Source organism: Sarcophilus harrisii, chromosome 2 (genome assembly GCF_902635505.1).
Source record: "Sarcophilus harrisii chromosome 2, mSarHar1.11, whole genome shotgun sequence".
In the NCBI taxonomy this organism is placed as follows: domain Eukaryota; kingdom Metazoa; phylum Chordata; class Mammalia; order Dasyuromorphia; family Dasyuridae; genus Sarcophilus; species Sarcophilus harrisii.
In genome coordinates, this window is record NC_045427.1 from 322,096,401 (window position 1) to 322,113,984 (window position 17,584).

Genomic DNA, 17,584 nt, shown 5'->3' on the forward strand with positions numbered 1-17,584 from the left:
ATAATGCATTGAAGTTATGTTATGGCTTTTCTTCGGTTTTTGGAAGTAAATTAAACTAATAAGAACATTGACAATAAAACTATATGTTCTTGTTTAAAAAAAAAAAAAACAACAACTGTTTTTTACTTAAATACACCTGAGTATTGAAGAATTATTAGGTAGATGTGTGTGTGTGTGTGTGTGTGTTTGTGTGTGTGTGTGTGTATTCAGTTTTGTGAGTAAATTAGTCTGCCTACTGAGACTAATTTATTGTTTTAAAAAAAAGAACTTTTATCCTTCTCATTTTACTTTGTTTAAACTAAACAAGGAAGATAATTGAATCTTTTTCAAACTTTATTCAACTCTTGTTGAGCAGATATCAATGATTAGAAACCTTTATATGGAACAATTTCATGAATTCAATTTGTTAATTTTGTTGAAAAACTAAAAGGCAGCCTTACTTAGGCCTAGGTCAATTATAAGAATTATACATTTATATAAGGTAGAGGTCTCTCAGTCTTTTTCTTTTTAAGTAATAGGAAGCAGAGTTGGCAAAGATGACAAGATAGAACTATAGTTGATTTTGGAGCCTTTTCTGGAAGACATATATATTGTTAGTGAATGGTCTGACCATTCTCAAAAACAAGTTGGAATAATACAGAAAAAAGTGACTAAAATCTCCATCCCCAGAGATTCTCTCCTCATGGATACATATGCTAGGGAAATCAGAGGCCTAAAAAGGTCCCCTACATACCAGAATATTTCTAACTGTAAGTCTTGGGGTAGCAAAGACATGGAATCAATTACCCACTAAATAAGGAATGGCTAGACATAGGGGTACATGAATGTAATGGAATATTATTGTACCATCAGAAATGACAAATAGGAGAAGCATGGAAAAACTCAAATGAATTCATGCAACAAGAAAGTAAATAAAAACAAGAAAACAATATATATACAATGACTATAAGAATATAAATAGGAAGATTAGTAAAATGAAATTGAATTTTATGATAAAGGTTGGATCCTGAGAAGAAATAAGAGAATAATACCTTCCTTCTTTCACTGATGAGGGAGTAAGGGACTATAAGTATGGAATGTGTTGGTTAATTTTGCAGAACTGTTTTTGTTGTTTTCATCTCTATTACAAGAAAAGGCTTGCCAAGGATAGATGGGATTTAGTAACACCTTTTGCTTTTACAGCACATTTAATTTCGGAACTAAAACTATTCAAATAAGTAAAAATAAAGCAAAAAGTAAGCATAGTGAGTGTTATAAAACATTGCTTCAAAAATAAAGAAACCAGAATCACAGTCTGGGCTTTAATTAACTAGTTGTGGAACCCTAGATTCCTAATCTTTCTATTTCCTCACTTATAAAAAATGAGGACATTGGGCTTGATGAACTTTAAGGTTATCTCCAACTCTAATATTCTTAATTCTATGATACAGAATTTTTAAGTGATATGATATGTAATGGATTCTTTAAGGAAGTTCCATAACTACTCAAGTTGACTTCCTTGACTGATGATGAGAAAAATAACCACTTGACTTTATTCCTTAGTTTGGTTCTATAAGGTAGAAGAAGGTAGAGGGTTGTTAGAATTGGATTGCTCATTTTTACAATTCTGATTGTTCCTTAGATGAGTACAATGCCTGGTCTCCCAACTCGGCCCTGTTTCTATGACATTGACTTGGATCCTGTATCTGAACAGGTGAATGGATTGTTTTGAATTGGTAAGTTAAATATTCAAAGAGGACTCCCTCTATTTTTATGAAGATTTTAGAACATACAATAAAGATTTTATATTGTAATGTTCAACAGCAGAAAAGAATGATGATTATTACTTTAATTTTTCTTTTCTTCTACAGATTAGGTGTATCTTCCGGAAACCACATTGGAAATTTACCCAGAAACCTGTATTTGTAGTGCCTATAATCATGTATAGATTTACTTACATCATGGAAGTCTTTTATCAGTCCTTGTGCAATTCAATTAAATAAAATAATTTTAATATCTTTTAAATTGTTTATTACTTATTTCTAATTCTAATATCTCTTCCCCCTTTTACTTTCTTTCCCTTCTTGATACAGAATTAGTGCCACCTCTGCTATATGTTTAACTGTACCCACTTCTGCTTTTGCTTTAATATCCCCTATTGAATAGGTGACAGTGCAGGAGTTTAATAAGGAGAAGATCCCAATCCATCTCACCCATTTTACAGATGAATAAACTGAGGCTTCATCATATGGCTTGCCCATGGCCACACAGAATTAAGGTCAAAGCCAACACTAGAACTTGGGTCTCCTGAGTCTGGGGTTCTAGAGACATATAGAAAATAACTGTTCATGAGAGAACAAATAGAAAACTATTATTCCTTAGCTCTGTTAAGTTTCTTCCAGTACTTTTAATACATAATAATAAAAATCTAATAATAACTAGCATTTATGTAACACTTTAAGGTTTGCAAAGCACTTCACATGTTAACTTATTTGATCCTCAAAAGTTCTGGGACATAGGTGCTATTATTATCCCCATTTTACAGATGAGGAAACTAAGATGTAGGAATCCCATAAAATTTGCCTAGGTCTCACAGCTAATAAATGTCTTATGCAGGATTCAAACTCAGAGCTTTCTGACTTGAAGTCCAATACTCTACACATTCATCACCTAGCTTCCAGCTCATATCACAGAAACTGATAGGTAACCCCAAACATGGGGAATACCAAAAAAGAATTGTAATTGGATATTACTTTCAGACAAAATATAGAGACTTTTCCCCCATTGTTGACCTTGATGATATCTGCTTCAGAAAATACTAATAATGCAATGCTTTTTGAGTAGTTATGTATTTAATAACAACAATAATCGCTAATGTTTATATAGATTCTTAAATTTGTCTAATTCAAAGGCAAAGCCTTTACTAGGTAGAAATTCCTGTCCAAATCCATTCCCCAGTCCTTGTGGGTTTGATTCTGTTTTCTGATCCTGTATTTCTCCTCCCTTTCCCAGACAAGCAGGAAAAGCTGTCTACATTCAGTGCGCTTAGTCTTTTCTGGATTATCATCCATACTTCTCCCCCCTGTCATTATAACCAAAGGCCCTATACTGGATCTTCATCTCTTCCTTTCCTCTTAGTGACCTTATCACTCTTATGAGTTTAATTATAATTGCAAATATATAAGTATTCAACCCATGTCTCCTAAATTCTGCTCCTGCATTACCAACTGCCTAACTGGATGTCCTGGGGTAGGCATCTCAAACTCACCTTGTCCAGTGCATTTTTCAACTACTTCTCCAAACTTTCTTGTTTCAGTTGAGGGCTTTGTTATTCTTCCTGTCAGACATGTTCATAACTTTGGAGCCTCCTCTCCTGTTCATTCTCCAGCACCTAATCTATCCAACACAATGCCAGCCTGAACCTGATTTCTGACTCTCAGTCCTATTTCCATTACATCTTCATCACATGACACCTTGACTACCTTGGCTACCACCTCTGTTGAGACTACTCATCACTTGGATACTGCAATATCCTTACTGGTATCCCCCCATCATCTCTTTCCTCTCCGAATTATATACCACACATCTGCCAAACACAGGTCTAAAGCTATCAAAACTCCAGCAACTTCCCTCTTAGTTTTAGGATAAAATACAAATTCATAAAAGATGCTCCAAGTCATTATTAATCAGAGAAATGCAAATTAAGACAACTCTAAGATACCACTACACACCTGTCAGATTGGCTAAGATGACAGGAAAAAATAATTGATTGTTGGAGGGGATGCGGGAAAACTGGGACATTGATGCATTGTTGGTGGAGTTGTGAACGAATCCAACCATTTTGGAGAGTAGTTTGGAACTATGCTCAAAAAGTTATCAAACTGTGCATACCCTTTGATCCAGCAGTGTTACTACTGGGATTATATCCCAAAGAGATTATAAAGAAGGGAAAGGGACCTGTATGTGCACGAATGTTTGTGGCAGCCCTTTTTGTAGTGGCTAAAAACTGGAAACTGAATGGATGTCCATCAGTTGGAGAATGGCTGAATAAATTGTGGTATATGAATATTATGGAATATTACTGTTCTGTAAGAAATGACCAACAGGATGATTTCAGAAAGGCCTGGAGAGACTTACACGAACTGATGCTGAGTGAAATGAGCAGGACCAGGAGATCATTATATACTTCAACAACAATACGATGATGACCAGTTCTGATGGACCAGGCCATCCTCAGCAACGAGATCAACCAAATCATTTCTAATGGAGCAGTAATGAACTGAACTAGCTATGCCCAGAAAAAGAACTCTGGGAGATGACTAAAAACCATTACATTGAACTCCCAATCCCTATATTTATGCCCACCTGCATTTTTGATTTCCTTCACAAGCTAATTGTACAATATTTCAGAGTCTGATTCTTTTTGTACAGCAAAATAACATTTTGGTCATGTATATTTATAGCGTATCTAATTTATATTTTAATATATTTAACATCTACTGGTCATCCTACCATCTAGGGGAGGGGGTGGGGGGGTAAGAGGTGAAAAATTGGAACAAGAGGTTTGGCAATTGTTAATGCTGTAAAGTTACCCACGTATATATCCTGTAAATAAAAGGCTATTAAAATAAAAAAAATTAAAAAAAATAAAAAAATTCATATTTGACATGACCCTTTACAATTGGGCCCTGGTGTACCCTTTCCAGACCTAGTACAACTTTCACACAAACTAGCCCAGTCCAATTGGTCTAGACATTCCTTTCACAGGCTACTCCAGTTACTATCTCTGCCTTTTTCCAATCTAACCTCCAACTCTGAAATTCATCCCTCCTCACCTCCACTTCTACTTATCTGTCTGACTCTCTCTGACCCCTTTTAAGGTTTTCTTGGCAAAGATAATTAGAGTGGTTTGCCATTTCCCTCTCCAGATCATTTTACAGATTAGGAAATTGAGGCAAATGGGAATAACTTGCTCAAGGTTACACTGCTAATCAGTGTCTAAGACCAGATTTTAACTCAGGAAGATGAGACTTTCTGACTTCATGCACAGCCCTCTACCCACTATGTCACCTGGCTGCCCCATCTCCAATAATCCCTAATTTCCTTCAAAACTCAGCTCAAGCCTTACCTCCTACATGAGGTCTTTTTAACTACCATCCTCCCCACACCTGCCACCTTTCATTATATTATGTTTCTTTTACATTTACTTATATTTCATCCTCGTCTTCCAAATTGGAGTATTGATTCTTCCAAGGTAGGGTATGTTTAATTTTTTTTTTATAATTTCAGTGCCTAGTGTTACTACTGGGCTTATATCCCAAAGAAATCTTAAAGAAGGGAAAGGGACCTGTATGTGCAAAAATGTTTGTGGCAGCCTTTTTGTAGTGTCTAGAAACTGGAAACTGAGTGGATGCTCATCAGTTGGAGAATGGCTGAATAAGTTGTGGTATATGAATGTTATGGAATATTATTGTTCTGTAAGAAATGACCAGCAGGATGATTTGAGGAAGGCCTGGAGAGACTTACATGAACCGATGCTGAGTGAAATGAGCAGCACCAGGAGATCATTTTATACTTCAACAACAATACCATATGATGATCAATTCTGATGGACGTGGCCATCTCCAGCAGTGAGATGAACCAAATCAATTCCAATAGAGCAGTAATGAAGTAAACCAGCTACACCCAGCGAAAGAACTCTGGGAAATGAGTGTGAACCACCACATAGCATTTCCAATCCCTCTGTTTTTGTCCACTTGCATGTTTGATTTCCTTCACAAGTTAATTGTACGCTATTTCAAAGTCCAGTTCTTCTTGTGCAACAAAATAACTGGATATGTAGACATATGTTGTATTTAACATATACTTTAACATATTTAACATGTATTGGTCAAATTGCCATCTGGGGGAGGGAGTGGGGGGAAAGAGGGGGAAAATTGGAACAAAAGGTTTTGCAATTGTCAATGCTGAAAAATTACCCATGCATGTATCTTGTAAATAAAAAGCTGTAATGAAATATATATAATTTCAGTGCTTTGGCACAAGTTCATAGGCATTTAATAAATACTTCTTAATTGATCGATTACTTGACTGAAAGCAGATAGACAATAAATTGGACCCAAAATTCATCAAATCAGATTGTATTACATTTGAAAGATTGTGCAGTGCTTTTAATGACCCCAAGCTTGCTCCTGAAATGATTGTTGAGTTTGTTTTTTTTTAATTAATATCTTCTAGTTATTTTATATGCCTGTGAGTCATAATATTACCAGTCTTTGAAGAATTCCGTGTAAGCCAACCAGAGTGTAATGGAGAGATGCATAGTGAATATGAATGAAAAATTGCAAGCCAGAAGAAGCATATAGGATAGCTCCTTAGAGATATTTGAAAATAAAAAAGGCAAGAAAGTCATGTAATAAGAGCTCAGGCTAACTAGTGGTCTGCCCTCATTCTTTTTGTGATCTCCCTTTTCCCCCATGGAGGATTTATCTTAAAGGGACATGGTCAATAGCTATATAGGCTGATAGCGTGGATGATTTGCCATTTGCACTGCTGGGAAAAAAAAAAAAATCATTTGGATGAAATCATAGATCCATCCAAGAAAGGACTTAGAAAATGCAATGGGGAACTATTGCTTATAAATCAGGATATTAAAATTAACTGCCTTTGCCCTTCAACTACTCCATTTGAAGGTTATTAGTTTCATTGCCTTATGCAGAATGTGAGAGACTCCTGCTCTTGGAACATGCCTGAAAAGATGAATACCATTCCAAGCGGTAAATCTCAAATGAAAATTTGTTACAAGTACTGTTCTCTTGGGGAAAGAATGGTAGATCCAAGGGTACCATCCCATGCAGAGACAGCAAATTTTAATGAATTATTCTTGCTAACTAGGCAAGAGAGGCAAGCAAGCACTGACAGCAACTCCTAAATTTTAGATGGCCCTAGGGGAAAACCAGCTGCTTTCCCTAATTACAGTTCTGGGCCTATTTTCTCCCATTCTACTCAGTCGGGTATCCCTCACTTTCTTTACAAAGCCGCAGAACCCTTCTAGGACAGGAGCTGTCCTTCTTTGATCTCAGAGCCCAAGATAGGTAGGATATGCTCTCCTGGCAGAATAATTGAGGAAATATTTGTAGCACCCCTTTTGCTAAATAGTAATAAGGATCATAACTTGGATGCCTTTTTATCTGAGTTGAGAATGGGTGGCCACATGAAACCTACAGATGTTTTCTGCCCTCAGCCCATTTTAGACAAAACAAAAATAGGAAGTGATAATCTGAGCCTCAGGGTGCTTGAGCTTTTCAGGAAGCTATCACACACCACTTGGTGTAGTGAGAAGATAAATGTTCTTGGAATCAGAAGATATGGATTTCAGGAGCAATTCTGACAGAAATGCAATCCAGCCAATCTGGCCTTCCTTCTGCTTCTCACTCATAACACTCCATCTCCTCCCTAGGTGCCCTTGCTTTGACCATGCTGCATATCTAAAATGTACTTCTTTCTTACCTGTCCCTATCTTTATAACTCAGCTCAATCATTATCTTCTGCATAAAACCTTTTCCGACAGCCAGTCCCAAATGCAATTAATTACTGCCTTACCTCCTAAACTACCTTGTATTTAATGACTTTTTGAATATATTTGTATTTATACTATGCATATTAAAAAAATTTCTTGTCCACTGCAGTAAGGGTATGTTTCATTTTTTGTGCTTTTATCTATATCACCTAGAACAGTACCTGGCACGTAATAAATCGCTTAATAGTTGTTGATTGGTCGGTTGCTTGCTTGACAGACCAGAGAAGAGCAAGGCACGAAAGGATCTCTGTTGCCTACAACTATCTTCGTGGTCCTATTAGTACGGACCCCTTTCCTCCTGAGCTCTCGGGGGCTCTCCATTTCTGGCCAAGTCACATGGTCTTGCGGCTCTTGGACCTCTCTCCCCTTCCCGATTAAGTGCATCATGCATCTCATCTCACCTTCCTGCCACACCTTTCCTTAGTCTTGCATCTCACCTTTTTTCCCCCCTTTCCCTTGGAGAGCCGATATGGAAAGGAGCAATAAATTCAGCCTCCTCCTAGAAGGGTCTTTTCCATTTCTTTGTTTTGAGTGGCATTTTCATGCTCTCAAGGGGGCTCCCTTTCCACGATCCTTCTCTATGTCCGCTGTCTCCCCTCTAGATGCCCTGAACGTCAGCCCCACCAGAATGGGGTGACTTAGTGCAGGGAGGGGGCTCCCGCCCCTCTTCCTGCCCAGCCCCAGGCCCATCACCACCAGAGCTCCTTGGACTGCCCCCGCTGTCAGACCTGGTCCCAGTCCCCGAAACACGGGTTCTCCCACCCTCCGCCGTCCTCCTTTCTCTCCTTCTTCCCTCCCTCCCTTCGTCCTACCCTCCTGCTGCAAGCCCTGCCGCCCCCTCCAATTGGGCAGGCTCCCCATCTATTGGTGCTGCCTCCTGCCAGTCTGTCGGGGCTAGCTCCGCGGCAGTGAGCTGGGGAAGGGGCGTAACCCATTTTCGAGCTGCACATCTGTCCGGGGCTGCAATAAGAACGCGAGCGGTGGGCTCAGCTTCCCGCTCCAAGGAGCCAGGAGTGCCAAGGCATCTAGCCCTGGAAAAGGCAAAAGGTGTGAATCGCGGGCTGCCTCTGGTTTCCCCGGGCACTCCGGGGTGCAGAGCTCCAGGACCTGGGAGTTTGCAGAGGCAGCAGAAAATCTGGACCTAGAAACTGTGCCCACCGTGCGCCCACCGGGCTCTGCGAACATGACTTTCCCCCCTTGGGGAGGTAAGCAAGGAGCGGAGGGCACCAAAGGTTTCAGGGTGGCAAAGAATACATGTGACTGTCATCTTGCGGGAGAGGGAGTGGGTGGGGAGCTGTACTTCCCCGGACCATAGGGAGTTAATGGGGGAGATGGTGAGATAACCTTAGTGAGGTCCCCTTCCAGATCTCACAGGCTGGCTTAAGGGCAAACGGGCTCCTACCCAGGAGTCCTTTGTCCCTTAGAAAAGACCCCCGCATTGTTAGGTATGTCTCCATTTTATCATTGCTTTGCAGCATCTCTGCAAAGCCTGTTTGATTGGGATTCCCTCTACCCCAATCTTCTTTTTGGAAAATGTGACACTGTCACTACAGTTAGTTTGTAAAAGGATGCTTGATTAGCTTTGGGATTAATTAATACACCCGTGTTGTGCAGCATCTCATTCTCCAAAAGTGTATTCTAGCTTATATGTTTGTGTTTTCTGGTGGAGTTGATTGGAATTGAGAAAATATAATTACATTAGATACAAATTCATTTTGATCAGAATTCAATTAAAATTCAGATGCATCTGAGGGGGAACACCTGTTACTATGCATTGTAATTTTTTTTTTGTATTTGTTGAATTGTTTTAGGCCCTCTGTTCTGACTTTAGAAGGACCAAGTTGAAGTCCTTTCCAGGTCTATATCTGTGATCTTATAAATGCTTTCTATTTTTCTCTCCACAAACCATAAGGTTAGTTGCAATTTGCCTTTTAATTGTGATTTCATCATTTTTTCATATGAATCGGTAGGATTCTGTCTGGAAGAAAAAAAAAGAAAAATCAGATTCTTCACCATTTGTGCCCTCATTGTTTGAGAAAGTAAGAGATTCCTGGAGGGCAAAGGGAGAGAGAAGAGAACCTTTAGTGCAAGTGTGAACACATTTTCTTCCAGACAGCATATGAAAAACCAAGCTCCCATAAGAAACAGTGTGAGAATAGTTATAGCCCACGGCTAGAAATTAAGCTGACTATGTATCACACTAGCTTCATGACTTTAGATAAGCTATAGAATCATAGACTCAGAGTAGAAGGGGCTCTCAAACACCAGTTAAAGATTGTATAAGTGGTATGGAAAGTAGGATTTAAATCCAACTCTTCTGACCTCAGGTCTCTTCACTAAACTATGCTTGCATCTGCGAAATGATCTCTAAATGACCTTTAAGGTCACTTGCCAGTTCAGCTGTTTTATGATTCCACCAAAAAAAGCAGCTAATAAACATTATTTGAAGGAAAAAAGAAGAAAGAAATGGCAGCCAGCAGGCTAACCAGAATGAATGGTAAGAAAGCCAGAAAGCTGTGGGGTGTCTCTTCATGCTGAGAAATCTTTCTGAACCTTCTAACTGGTTTCTGATTTATGCAGTGCTACAAACAGCACACTGTACAAGGAAAGGGGGATTGCTTACTGTGTCAGTGGGAAGACATAGCTTGCAAGGTTATTCCCTTTCTGTAAAGATTTTCTTTAAAAATTTTAAATAGCAAATAAAGAAAGGAACAGGGTGTGTATGATAGAAAGCAAAGCATGACAGGTTTGGACTGACAGTACCTGGCTCAGGTCTATACTCAGCAGCTCTAAGTGTCTTCCCTCTGAGATTATGTCCATGTTTATCTTGGTTTTACATCATGGTTTGCATTAACAGACTATGAGGTCCTTGAGAGCTGGGACTGGATTGGGCTTTTTTTTTTTGGAGGGGGGGTTAGATTGTTGTTTTGTATCCCTAGCACTTAGCCCAGTGCCCATCACCAAGTGAGCACTTAACTTTACTTACTTACTGCCTCTGTGACCTGGAGCAAGACAATAAGACAACCTGGATCTTACTTTTCTCCTCTGTAAAGGGCGTGGGGGTGGAGTTGGTATGGATAATCTCTAACAACTCTTCTAGCTCTAAATAAATGATCACTTGACAATTCTTTTAAAATTTCTTAAAAATCATGAACTTACTAACTGGATAGCACTGAACTTGTGATGTCAGTGATAAAAGGATGGGGAGATTTTACAATGCAGGTCGAACCTTCTCTACAAATTCTAAGGTTGTTTAGCACAGTGGTCCCCTAACTTTTACGCTCACACAACTGAGCAAAATCTTTTTCATCATGCATTCTCAATATATGTATGTTTACTTATTCGTGAATTATATACATGTACTACAGTAGGGTTAGGGCAGCTAGGTGGTGCAGAGGGTAGTGCTGGGCTTGGAATTAGAAACTCATTTTCAAGGGTTCAAATTCAGCTGTGGACACTTCCTAGCTGTGTGACCCTGGCAAGTCACTTAACCCTGTTTGCCAGATTTTTCTTCTATAAAATGAGCTGGAGAAGGAAATGGCAAATCACTCCAGTATCTTTGCCAAGAAAACACTAAGAGTCAACCAGCTGAAAAATGGCTTAACACTGTAGTGATAATTATGTGCATTATAAAACATACAAATAATAGGACATTTTAAATGTTAAATGATTTTATACTAGAGTCAATAAAAACCTATTGAAATAGACCAGTATTTTAGGAAAGTCGCTTTAGCAACTGAATGGAAGATAAATTGGAAGGGAAAGAATTGAGGCAGGGAAATCAATTAGGATTTGGTGATGAGAATCTCAACTAAGATGGAGGGCTTTGGGAGCAAAGGTGACAGATATGAGAGATGTTGGAAAGATGAACAGGACGAGCCTTTGCAGTTGACTAGATATGTGGGATAAGGAAGAAAACAAAGAGGTCATCAAGATTGTACCATTATGTTGCTGAAAATAACCATTTGAATGACCGTAAGTGGTGCTCTCAGAATAACTACGTAAGTTCAAAAGGCAGGTGGATTTGTGAAGAATTATCATGTAGTGAGATTTATGATACATAAAAACTATCCAATATGATTCACTCCATCCTACTTAAAATGGGGAGGCAGGACAGAGTTGTTGCCCTGGAGCAGTGTTGTAGGGGTGTCTCCTACAGCCGGGGTTGGTCTGGGGTACAAGAAATGTATTTGGGGGGGTTCCCAATAGAACTAGCAGTATAACTATCCTGAGCAGCCAACTCAGCAGAAGGGAGAGAATGGATTGGTGAAGTCTTAGAGGATAAGGGTAGTATGTATTATGGGGACAAACCCCATGATGGATTATCATCAAAATGGTGAGATAAGGAATATTTTTCTACCTTCAATTTCGATCACCTGTTCCTTAGGGACAGCCCAGGGCCTCCACAAAGGCCCTAGTTGAGCGCACTTAGAGGTTATGACTTCTCAAGAGAACATTTCTGTTTTACATCACCTTCTAGATCTCTCTGATGTATCACTGCCTGATTTTGCTTTATATGTGTATGTATATGGTGTATATATCTTTCCATATTTCTTTGAATGCTTCATATTTCCCATTTTTATAGAATAATAAAATTCCATTTATAATGTGCCATACTTTATTCATCCAGCCTTCAGTTGTTGAATATATACATAACTTTCCATTTTTTATTACAAATACAACAACAAAAAATATTTTTATATAAATTGTGTGTGTGTGTGTATGTGTGTGTGTGTGTGAGGCAGTTGGGGTTAAATGACATGCCCAGGATCCCACAGCTAGTACTTATTTGTTAAGTGTCTGAGCTTGTATTTGAACTCAGGTTTTCCTGATTCCAGGACTGATGCTCTATCTGCTGTACTATCTAGCTGACCCCAAATGAGATATTTGTGAAGCACTTTACCAACCTTAAAGTGTTATGTAAATATTATTATTATTATAATTTTGGGAATAAAGTCCTAGCACTAGAATTAATGGGTCAACAGCAATGATTACTTTTGTATTTATTACAACATATTCCTCTCCAAAACATCTGCACTAGCCTTCAGACACACAAAGTATTTCAGAAGGCCTATTTACCTTCAATCAACAAGCACTTATTAAATGCCTACTATGTGCCAGGTATTATGATAATCGCAAGGGACACAAAAAACAATTCCTGCCTTCAAGGAGTCTGTAGTCTCCTGAAGGGAACCACATGCAAAGAACAAACCATACAAACCACATCTGGACAGGGTAATGTGGAAGTGATCTCAAAGAGAAGGTACTAGTATATTGTGTTTTGTTCTGTTCATCCAACATTCTCAGAGAACTACTGGAAAGAATTGGAATAGATGGGCTATTAACTGGGGCTTGAAGGAAGCTGGGAGAAGGGGAAGAGGAGGGAGAGAATTTGGGGCATAGGGGAGAGCTGGTGAAATATCTTTGAGTCAGGAAATGCAAGGAACAGCCAGCATCAAAAGGTCCATGGAAGGCGGAAAGGTTAAAGAGCATCAGAACCCAAATAGAGGATTTTGTATTTGATCCCAGAGGTGAGAAGGAGCCAGACAGAGAGCTTATGGAGAAGAGGGTGATATGCTCAGGGTTGCACTTAGAACGATCACTCTAATGGGAGAGACTGGAGACAGACACCATCACCCCCACCAGAAAGCTGTGGAAATAGTCCACCTGATGGTCTTTTCCTGGGTGATGAGAAGTGAGAATATAAAGAGAATTAACAGGCCTGAATTTTTGCAATGAAATTTACAAAGCAAGGTTCTTGGTTCAGAGGGGGGCCGGGAGAAGGGGAACCAAGAGAGCTTTGGGGTGGGCCGAAAAGGGTTACAGGATGTTGACTGCATTAGGGAGTCATCAGTGGGAGAAGATTGCCTTGCTGCAGCAAAGGCCCAGGTGAGCTTAGGTAACGCTGGTGTATAGTGGATCCAGTTAGCTCCTAGATGTTGAGGAGGAGGACTCTGTTATTCCCTGTGTCAGGTTAGATTAAGGTCGTCTCGATTTGTATTTCTCCTATAATCATCCTAGATATAATGATGTAGTGTTATTGGTTGTGTATAACCTTCTGTGACTCCACAAAAACACTAGAGTGGTTTGCTATTTCCTTCTCCAGCTCTTTTGATAGATAAGGAAACTGAGGCAAGTAAGGTTAAGTGACTTACCCCGGGTCATATAACTAGAGTTCTGAGGCTGTATTTGAACTCACTTCTGCCTCCAGGGTTTAGTGTGCTCTATCTGCTGCACCAGGTAGCATAGGATAAGAAATGGCATTAGGCTTGAAGCCATAAGGCTTGGGTTTGAATCCCAACATAGCTGAATCACCTAACTTCTCAGCCTTAGTTTCCTTACCTGTAAAATTGGGATAATACTGCTTGTCTCAGAAAAGAAAAAAATAAAGACCCTTTGTACACTATAAAGCATTATGTGGGCTACAAAATGTATTTTTCTTTCACTTTACCCTCTCTGCTTAATAATAGCCTACATTTATGTAATGCTTGACAAAAAGTTTTAAATGTGTTATTTAATTTGATCCTGACCATCACCCTGTGAGGTAAATGCTATTATTATTTCCATTTTACAGTTTAACAAACTGAGGCTAAAAGGAGATTCAGTTTGAGTGTCTAAGGCAGGATTCAAAATCAGGCCTCCAAGTGCACTGCTCTGCCCATATGGCAATACCTAGGTACTTAGCATACATGCTAAATAAAGTGTGAGCCATTCAAGGCTGCCTGTATATACACTTATGGTTTATTTCAGAAGACAGAATTCTCAAAATACTTAGTTCCAGTAGTTTTTGCTTTTATATCTGTTCAAGAAAACTTCTGGTACTGAATTCACAAGAGGACCAATGATAATACTAAAAGTTATAAGAGAGAGAAATGATATAGTAACCCAACTATGATTCTGGCTTTTGTCATTTAATATTGGGGTGAGAAAAATATATAGGATCATCTTATTCTTGTCTTACCAGTACTACTTATGATAATAATTTAAATGTTTGTCACAAATGAGTAGTATTTGATTAAGCAAGTATTTACCTGCATCACAAAAGGCATCAGGTATCTAGGGCTAAATTGATTGTGCTGGTAAAATTTTATCAACAAGAGATTTGTTTTGGACATTTTCCAAGGAAAAGTCTTACCTGTTGTGTTTTTAATTATCATTAATGAAAATTCTCTGAATTTGGATGAACTATTATCTCATACTTTCTCTCTTTACTACTACCATGCAATTCTTGTAGTGTGGAATAACTCTTAAATATCCTGTGTCTAGTGCACTATTTCAGTGGATGGCTTTCAAACAAGGATTAGAAGCAAACTTTTAAATGCTGGTAATAAACTAGGGGAAAAAAACAATAAAAAACAACCAACCCATTTATATCCAGAAAGAGATTTTCAAAATAACCTACATTTAAAAAAAAATTTTTAATTCCCTAAGCACTGACAAGTTATTTTATGCTTACTCCATAAAGGAGGTAGCCCCAAGCAAACTCATAAGATTTTTACTAACAGCTTCTGTCTTTCTTACGTGTCTGTCTGCTTCCATCTTAAGAAAATCATTAGAATAATAACTAAAATAATGTCACAATGCATTACTCAATTTTGAATAACATATTAAAAGGAAAGAATTTTTTTAAACAGGGAAAAAAAATTTTGTTCATGGCAAAAGTTTAAGGCCAGTTTGTTTATATTTTGCTATCATTGCCACCAGCTTTCACAATAGAAACATATGGTGGAAATAGAGTTCTTCAACAGAAATATCTACAGAAAACAGTGAAATGAAATATCACTTTCTCTTTCTTTTCAGGTTGATCATATCAGTGCAGAAGAGTGCTTCTCTTTAGGGGAAAAAAAAAGAAGCCAAAATACATCCAAACTACATTTTTGATGGAAAAAGTAGAACTACAAGTAAAAGAGGATCCAGACTTTTTTAAAAATCCATAAAGAATCATAAAGAAAAACATCTGTGTAGAACACTTGTACTTGCAAAAGGGATAAAACAAAAAATACCAAAAAAAAAATCCTGTCATTTCACATGATATTTTCATCAGCTTTTTTCCCATAAAAAACTAAAAAGGAAAACAGATATTTTGTTTTTTGGAGACTGAGTGCGATGCAAAAAATGGAGACAACAGTGGCAGAAATTCAAGTAGAAAGCAAGGATGAGAAAGAATCTATAGACGTAAGTCCTCAGGCTGAGGAGCAGGCTGAAAAAGCATCCATGATTTGTTTTAAAAGAAGAAAGAAATCATCCAAAGCTTTGAAGTCTAAGAATTGTTCTGAAAAAGCACCGCATCACACAGGTCCAAGCAGTGCTAAGGATCACACGGAAATGGAAGCTTCAGATCAGTTTCAGTCACCACAGGGGACTTGGGCAGCGATTAGACGTTTTGTCACTCGACAGAAAAGGTCAAAATCTTCAAAGAAACAAGTCCCCTTAGATGCTAAAGCACAACCTAAGGAAAACACGGATGACACCAAACCCACTAAGAAAAAGGCTCGATCCAGGATTAAAATTCCTTGCATAAAACTCTCGAGAAGCAAGAAAAAATGCAGCCATTCCCAAATCATCGAAGAATCTGAATGCAATATGAAAGTAAAGGAAGTTACAGGCAGTTCAGGTACAGAGATCCAGATTCCTCAGGAAGCTCCAGCTGTAAAGGAAAAATTAACTGCAGACATAAGTGGTGATAACTCCCAGGGAGATAGTGCAAGGGTGCCACAGGTGAGTAACATCAACTCTTCTGGGGAGAATCTGGCTTCCATAGAACTTGGGGCTGATACAGAGTCTTGTGCTATTCATACAGCAGCATTAATCCTAGAAAAAGATATGGAAAAGACAGAGGAGAAACAGGTTGTTAGCCTCCATCAAGGAAGCCTCCCTGAGACTTCAGAAGTGGGACATCAGCTCCCCCCGGAGAATACAGAGGTCAGTAGTGCTGTGGTACCCACTGAACCCCCCACAGAGCCACCTGCCACCCCAGAAACACAGGTCATGGAAGAAACCATTAAGGATGTCATGGAACAGGAACCAAAAGAGAAAGAACATGAAAATGGAGGGATGGCTTCAGAAAAAAACAAGTCAAAGGATACCACAGTGTGCTTCAGTGCTTTCAAAGAAAATACAGTAAGTCCAAAAACACCCCAGTTAGAAGAAAGCAAAAGGATGGAACCAATTGCTATTATTGTCACAGACACTGAAGTCAGTGAATTTGATGTAAAGAAATCCAAAAATGTCCCTAAGAAATTCTTAATTTCGGTTGAAAATCAGCAAAGTGAGCCATTTTCTAATGCTGTATCATCCAAAGGGGTTAATGATTTTGAGGGCAGAACTTCTGAGCAGTATGAGAAGCTTTTAATAGAAACTGCTTCCTCGCTTGTCAAGAACGCCATTCAGTTGTCTATAGAACAACTGGTGAATGAAATGGATTCTGATGACAACAAAAGAAACAATCTTATATAAAAAAAAAAAAAACAACAGAATTTCAGCTCATGTTTTCTTTAATGGAAACCCAATGAAGAATTATTTTATGACATCATTTTATGGCATCATTAATTCAGAAGAATCACTAGGGATACATTTGCAATCTCCAAAACTCAACAGCACCAGCTTCTGTCGAGCTGAGATGAGAATTTGGACCAGAACTGTACAATATTGCTCCTTAATGTCCTTTGATGATAAAATCTTGTTTCATAAAGCAATTCAGTTCTGCATATACATTAAGCCTGCAGTTTCAACCTCCCCCTCTTTTTTTTACAATGAAATTTTGTTGTTATAATTGTGAATATGGTGAGCTAGTTTTGTAGATGTATGAATTATTGTGATTTAATAGCTAGCCAATGGTTTTACCTCAGAAACATAATGCATTGCTATATCTTAATTTCAGAGGCATATATATATGTTCACAAAATGCATATTTTAATTAGGAAGAGGCAGTTTTCTGTTCTTGATTTTTCTAAGCTATTGGCAAAAACTGCATTAAAATCCTTCAGTTGGTGAATAACTGGAGAGCTGTAAATGGTTACCTTATGA

At 38.4% G+C, this 17,584-nt stretch overlaps 2 protein-coding genes across 2 annotated transcripts in view; both read left to right on the forward strand.

The window, feature by feature from the left end:
- MTHFD1 (methylenetetrahydrofolate dehydrogenase, cyclohydrolase and formyltetrahydrofolate synthetase 1) overlaps positions 1–2,004 on the forward strand; it is a 75,687-nt gene extending 73,683 nt beyond the window's left edge. Inside the window, exons 27-28 of the mRNA XM_031952703.1 lie at positions 1,622–1,715; positions 1,851–2,004. Coding sequence (XP_031808563.1) covers positions 1,622–1,711 — 90 coding nt within the window. The 3' untranslated portion in view covers positions 1,712–1,715; positions 1,851–2,004. The remainder of the gene's footprint in view (positions 1–1,621; positions 1,716–1,850) is intronic.
- A 6,374-nt stretch (positions 2,005–8,378) lies between these two features.
- Positions 8,379–17,026, forward strand: AKAP5 (A-kinase anchoring protein 5). Its single transcript, XM_003756352.3, has 2 exons — positions 8,379–8,763; positions 15,359–17,026. The coding sequence occupies exon 2, from the start codon at positions 15,665–15,667 to the stop codon at positions 17,012–17,014; it is 1,350 nt and encodes a 449-aa protein (XP_003756400.2). The 5' UTR covers positions 8,379–8,763; positions 15,359–15,664; the 3' UTR covers positions 17,015–17,026.
- Positions 17,027–17,584: the final 558 nt, after the last annotated feature.

Excerpts from the sequence above, each read along its gene's own strand:
- AKAP5 (XM_003756352.3), top strand. The coding sequence starts at position 15,665 with ATGCAAAAAATGGAGACAACAGTGGCAGAAATTCAAGTAGAAAGCAAG.